General features: G+C 53.7%; 1 protein-coding gene across 6 annotated transcripts in view; it reads left to right on the top strand.

The window, feature by feature from the left end:
- The window catches only part of PLEKHA6 (pleckstrin homology domain containing A6), a 134,572-nt gene that overhangs the window by 85,922 nt on the left and 42,042 nt on the right, over positions 1 to 6,608 (top strand). For all 6 annotated transcript variants that reach the window (XM_046680301.1, XM_046680295.1, XM_046680293.1 and 3 more), the window contains one exon: positions 5,890 to 5,970. In XM_046680301.1, coding sequence (XP_046536257.1) covers positions 5,890 to 5,970 — 81 coding nt within the window. The remainder of the gene's footprint in view (positions 1 to 5,889; positions 5,971 to 6,608) is intronic.

The following is a 6,608-nucleotide window of genomic DNA, read 5'->3' as shown; positions in this document are numbered from 1 at the left end:
CACCTTCCCCTCCTCCCCCACCTTCCCCCCCTCTGTCTCACCTTCCCCTCCTCCCCCACCTTCCCCCCCTCTGTCTCACCTTCCCCTCCTCCCCGCACCATCCCCCTCTGTCGCGCAGCAGACGTCCTCGTCCTCGTCCTCGCTACAGTGTGGACAGCCTTGTGGAGGACAGCCCTGCTTGGAATTTGCTGGCTGGGAGAGAAGGAAGTGGGAGGGGTGGGCTGCAGGCAGCCCTCCTTCCCGTTCACCTCTTCTCTCCATCTAATGAGCTGTAATGCCAGAAACCAAAGCGTTCCTGCGATGGGGAAGCCTGGCCAGGGCTAATCCTCTGTCAGCAGATTCTAAGGAGCTATGGAAATGAGGCAGCTTGGCGTAGGGCAGATAACCAAGAGGGGCCCAGGGGTGGAAGGGGGTGAGTGCATTTCTCTAGTTGTTCAATATTTATCATGGTGGGAGTTCTGGGCATCCAGCCTGGGTGTGTGGGTGTGTGTGTGCGTGTGCACATGTGCAGACGCGCGTACCTGCAAAGGGGTGTGAAGACCCGGGTTGAATTTGCTGCTTCTGACTGCGTAGTGCCAGGTATCATTCCAGATAGATGCTGATTCTTGGGACAGATGTCTGGAGATGAGTCAGTACACAGTTATCTCTGTAGTGAGGAGGTCACCAGGACTTGAGGCTGACAGTGTCTCTTGAACTGTAAAAAGGCCCCAACTAGATGGAGAGACAAATGCCTAGAAAGTGGAGAGGAGCTGCTGTTTTCTTTGTAATTTCTTGGTTTGAACACTTCTGGCATGGTGGCCCCCCTCGCATAGCCCCTGCCCCACGAACAGCCTTCTTAAGCCTGAAACCGTGTGTTTTCCATTTTCTACCTCTGGCACCTGGCATATTTCTTGATTTGTTTTTAAGCAAAATGATCATAGCCATTATCTCTTATGCATAAAACATTTCACATTTTGTAAGTTTATAGCTATGATTTCATAGAATTAGAAGGTATTTCCTTTGCACATAAGAAAATTAAGGGCCAAAGTAGTTAAGTCTCCTTAATTCATGCTGGGTCTTGGACCAAGGCCTCGTCCTGCGAGATTCTCCTTCTGCTGATGGCGCTGCCGTTGCGGCCACCTTCAGAGGCACACTGGTTGAGGTGACCTCCTAGTGGGCGGCTGGGGAGTTTAGGAATGCTCCTGCCTCCATCCCCGAATCTCCTTTATGCATGAGATTCTCCCTTTCCTTGGGTGGAATTTAAGAGGTCCATTTGGAGATATATTCATAACCATTTGTCCTTGAAAAATGGAGGCCTTTTGACATCCCCAAGGAAAGAGAAGAATAGAGAGAAAACTGATTACCTATCTTTATTTCTCTTCCTTAATGTTCTGCAGCTAGTAAGTTCTTCTCGGTGTCTAACCTAAAATGAAAACCTGTCATTCTGTGCAGTTTAGTGGCAAAGGAAAAGAACCCTAGCTAGGCATTCTGTGTGCTGACTTAACCCTGAGGATGTCAGAGCTCTCAACAAGCGGGGGGAAACCTTGAGCCTTCGTTCCTGCTCCCTGGGGCTCTCTTCACTGGGCATGGGAGAAGTGATTTAACTTGCAGCTTAAGCAAAGCCTGTGGGAGGCCCCTGTGCTCAGCTTGAAGGGGAGGGGGATATTTTTACTTCTAGAGTAAGAAAACTCATTTTCCCAGTGCACCTCCACCTCCTCCTCCTGTGCAGATGAGCTTAATTTTCTTCCCCTCCTAATGAAGATGGATCAAAGCCAAGCTATCTATTCAAGGGGGAGCCAGGCAGGGGAACTGAGTGAGGGGCTGAGGGGGCAGAAACAGAGCTGCTCTCATGGAGAGGAAGTAATTAATTTTAAGAGAGCAAAGATGGGGGAGCCCTTGGTAATAGGATGTCAGACGCCAAAGGCAGGCGGCTAAAGATGGAATCAGAGTGTGGAGTTTCTTTTGTTCATTTGTTCACTCATTCATTCAGCAAATGTCTGTTGGGCACTTACTGTGCACAGGCAGAGACCTCAGCCTGGCCTCAGGGAGGGCCCAGCTCCCCATGACCGTCACAGGGCTCAAGTGACTGGATGAGGACAGGGAACCATGGGGTCTGGAAGCTGGAGCTTCTTGTCACCAGAATAAAGCGTTTGCAAAAGCGCCACTAAATGGCTGAGTCTGTTGGCCTTTTGGATTTGGGATGAGTTGCCTAAATATCAGCAGCTGTGGACCCCTGCTGTAGCCGACCCGTTTGTCTCACTGTGGTTCAATAATAACGTCGTCCATTTGCTTTTCCGTCCACTGATTGCATTGTTCTCTGACCGAGTTCTGTCCTCAATCCACAAATTGGATTAGCCCTCCTGTCAGTGTCTGTTGTGATGTCACAGAATCGCCATGACAACAGACTATGATGTCAACAGCATGCTAAAAAGAACCACATTGGTCAGAAAGGATTGTGTCATCCGAAGACAAAAATGGAATATTATTGAAAGCCAGAGGAACTGAAATTTGATGTGAGAAAAGAACATCTGGGCAGTATAAGGTAACAATGGGTCTGGAGCTTCCTTTGCTAGAACCCTTTACAAACCACCCAGGCACCTGATGAGATTGATTGCAGAGTGGGCTTGCCTGGAGGCAGGGGGATGGAGGAGATGCCTGCAGAAGGCCCTTGCAGTCCAAGGACCCTCAGACGTGGAAGACCCTAGGAAACGGGGAGGTTTGACCGGCTTTGGCCACTGGAGAGTCCCAGGGAATTAGCGGCGATGCAACCTCCTTGCCCCTGAGCAGACCCGACAGTGGCGGATGGAGTTTACCATGTCGCGTCTGGGAAGATTTTCAGAGATACACACACGGTGACCCCCTCTGAGTCCCCTTTGCTGCCCTCTCCCTCACGAGCTTTGGGAGGAAGCTTTCCTTCGATTTTACCTCGGTGAAGAAGCGGGTCCCCGCCATCAGCTCTGGCTCCACAGCACCGTGCCGCGTGTCCACCTGCCTCTCCTTGGCTGGACCGCCCCAGTGGAGGGCAAGCAAGCTGGGGCTGTGTCTACAGGGAGCGCGCAGGGGACGCTGCAGAGGACGCTCATTCACTCTGCTCCTGTGCAGACGGCCGAGAGGAGAGGAGACTGAATCCACCGCAGCTTCCCGGCAGGCGGCAACGACAGCATGTGAGTCTGGAGCCTCGTTAACCCTTGCGCCCACAGGAGCAGAAGGGGCTCCGAGAAGTAGGCTGACTTCAGCCCAGGGCCTGTGTTCCGGCGGGAGCCCAGGGGGCAGGGACGACTGTCTTCCTGCAGGTGGGGCTGGCGTGGGTTTCTGCCGTGCAGACGGGAGCGCAGCCCCAGACTCCTGGCCCGCCCAGCTGCTCTGTGTCCTTGGCTCAGTGAGGTCGGACTACCTGGAAGTTGTACACCTGCTCCCTGCATGCCCGTCTCTCCGGTTCAGCCTTGTCTCCTCAGGGACCTGACCTGGGAGGATCCAGTCTCCGCTCGCATATTATTCTTCCGACACTCTGATGGCAGCATTCTGCTGAATGCTAGGAAGCTGCAGGCCCCCTGGGCACCTGGAGACCCCCTGCCACCACCCAGGGAGAGCCCCTCCCTCATCCCTGGTGCCAGAGCCAGCGGGGGAGGGAGCCAGCGGTGCCAGCCCTGCTCACCCTGGAGCTCGGCCCCAGTGCCACAAGCAGGACCAGAACCTGAGGACTCAGTTCTCAGAGGCATGGTAGGAGCAGGGTGGCTGGCAGGTCCTCTGAGGCTGCCGAACGGGGGACAGAGCTGCCCAAAAGATGTTGAAGTTTCGGGCTGATCGACGGGTCAGGTAGGAATCTCCTCGGTGGACAGCGAACCGGGTTAAGTGAGAGCGGGCTGAGTTGGCAGCTCATTGGATCCGGGGTTTCGGAGTGAGGGCCTGCCCGACGTGACCTCGAGAAGGAAAGTACTTAGGTCAGTGGTTGCTGCATTGCAGTGCTTATGAAGGGAGGCTATTTTGAAATTGGTGGCGCCAGGATAGAGAGAGGACGTCCCTTGTAGGGGTCGCTGGGTAGGAGAGCCTGGGGCAGAGAGAAAGTCACCGTGCCCTGAAAGGCCTGCACCAGCTGACAGGAGAGGTGTGCTTCTGGGTGTGTCTGTAGCAGTGCCTGCAGAGTCAGCTCAGGGAGCATGCAGAACAGAAGGGGACTCGGGGGTGGGGGGCAGGTGCCCTGTGCCACTGGGAAAAAGCAGAGAACTTAGTGCCTCAAGAACCTTGGTTCTCATGGCCTGCCTGACCCCTAGGCAGGGCAGGGTCGGGGATGAGGGTGCATAGAAGCAGCTATTCTTCCTTGTAAAGACCTCCTGCAGTTAAGTTGAAGAGAGCATCCTCGTTGGACCTAGGAGGGAGGAGGGAATAACGTTTGAGAAGTGGGGAGTGGGTTGTCAGTAGGCTAAGAGTCAGAACCCAGGCGTGTTGGACACGGCCAGATTTAGGGTCACGGCCAGCAAGCCTGGGCTCCAAAACCCAGCTTTCCACATAGGCTGTGGCTCCTCTCGCGGTGCTTCTATCCTACCTGTCCTTGGATTCGGTCTAAACCTGACTGGTTTGGAAACTGAAAAAATACCCTTTAATATTATCTTCAGCTTCAGCAGACAGACCAAGGGCTTGGCTGTGTCCTGGACTATTGAAAGGGGGTCTCCAAAAAGCTATTTTCCTTCTCTGGTGCAGCCGAAGGGAGGAAGCTGAGACCTCTTTCCTCCGATGCTACCTGGTCTGCTGCTGGCCAAGCAGAGCGCTGGCCCTTTGCTGTGGGAGTGCACGTGTGGCCCAGTGATGGGACCCCCAAGCTTGGTGCAGCCTCAGTAGGCTCTGTCCAAGCACCTGCTTATTGGGGTCAACTGAACCTGCTCTGGGCTCTCGAAATATCTCCCAAGAGGGATGGGTGAAGAGGACCGTAAAACTATTCCAGCCTCTCATTGGCTAGATGCTTGAATCTCCTACAACATCCTCGCCAGGTGGTCCCCTGCTTGCAGAATCCATCTCAAATGGCTGCTGTTTGTGGCTGAGACCCACTCCACCAGCCCCTCTCCAAGCTCCATCTGCTGCTCTTCCTCCCCCATCTCCCCAGAGAGCCACCAGGGCACTAGCCTGACATCCAGTCAGCCCAAAGAACCACAGCAGGACTCCCAAAGGAGCCTCCACAGTACTGAGCCCACCTGCGTCTGCACAGACTCGGCCCTGGTCCACGCTCCCCACTGCTTCCTAGCAGGCTCTCCTCGCGACACCCCACCCCACTCCCGGCCCACAGCATCCCTTAATAGATCTGACTGTTGAGCCAGCACTAACCTCGATGCCTGACAGCTCCTGAGGTCTGGCTACATCACGTGGCCCTTAGACAGGAGACCCTGGATTTAGAGTGTGAGCGGGGCCCAGCCCAAGCTCAAGAGTGGGGTTTCTGGATCTTTCATTTCCTTTAAAGAAAGAGACGGAACATAAAGCAGGAGAAGAAGAATTCCAAGGTCACAAGAGAATTCTTTCAGCAAATAATGAGTGAGCAATTTTTATGTGGAGCACTGGCAGTGGTCCCTGGGAGAGAACCTGCCACACATGAAATCTTGACTATAGAGCCCCCTCCCTACCCACCCACACACACGCCCAGGGTGACCACCAAGAGGGTAGAGTCTGGCTATTTCCAGCCTCAGGGATCTCTGGGAAGTAGTAACACTGGCTGGTGAAAGGTGTCTTCCCCACCCCCAGCCACCTGCAGCTGCTGCTTCTACAGCCCAGGCCTCCACCCTGCCTTTCATGGGTCCCACTGGAGGACAGATGGGCAAGCTCCCCATGGTCACCCGTCACTGCCGCAGGCCTGTCAATCCTTTGGTTTATGTCTCTGCCTTCTTCATTTTTACCACAACTTCTCTCTCTTTTTTGCCTCTACAGCCACAATGAAAGACGGAACACATTTCTACACCCAGTGACTGGCCAGGTCCCAGAGGAAAACAAAAAATTTGACTTGAAAATGTATGTTTGCCACCACTTGCTGCTTGACCTTTCCAACCTTCACCACCACTATCCCACTGCCACTTTGCAGCTGGGAAGAAGGGGGAGAATGGCGGGGGGCAGAGCAGAAGGGATTTAGGGTCCCTCACCTCAGTTCTGAGGACTGGAAGCTTCTGAGACCCATTAGCTCATCCACCTCATCCACTTTTCCCAGAACCCAGCAGATCTCGGGTTTGTGCGTCCCGCAGGTTGAGCTAAAGGAGTAGACATGTCTGATATTGGCATACCCCCCGCAGCCTTCGTGGGAATGCCGAGGGAGTCTGATATAACCATGAGAGCCAGCTGCTGGTTCCTCTCTCCATCTTGGCTCGGTGAATTAAGAAAAAAAGATAATTAAATGAATCTCATAGTCCACTGGGCCATTGTGTCTTTTAAATTAGAAGGAAAAGGAGTTCCAGAGTCCTAGGGTCTAAGTTTTAAAAATAAATTTGCAGGAAAGAAAGAGGGAAATGTCCAAGAGTACGAGTATATAACCTCAGAAGAGCTGAGGGAGCCACTGAGATGGCGTCTCGATGCGTTTCGAGGATCCGATTGTGTGCCCCTACTGGGATGGTGGGGCAGGGTGGAGAAAAGGGGGAGGTAGCTTCCGTTGTTTCTTG

This window comes from Equus quagga, chromosome 13, assembly GCF_021613505.1.
Source record: "Equus quagga isolate Etosha38 chromosome 13, UCLA_HA_Equagga_1.0, whole genome shotgun sequence".
Taxonomy (NCBI): Eukaryota; Metazoa; Chordata; class Mammalia; order Perissodactyla; family Equidae; genus Equus; species Equus quagga.
Note: the sequence above shows the minus strand (reverse complement) of the source record. Positions and strands in the feature narration are given on the sequence as shown.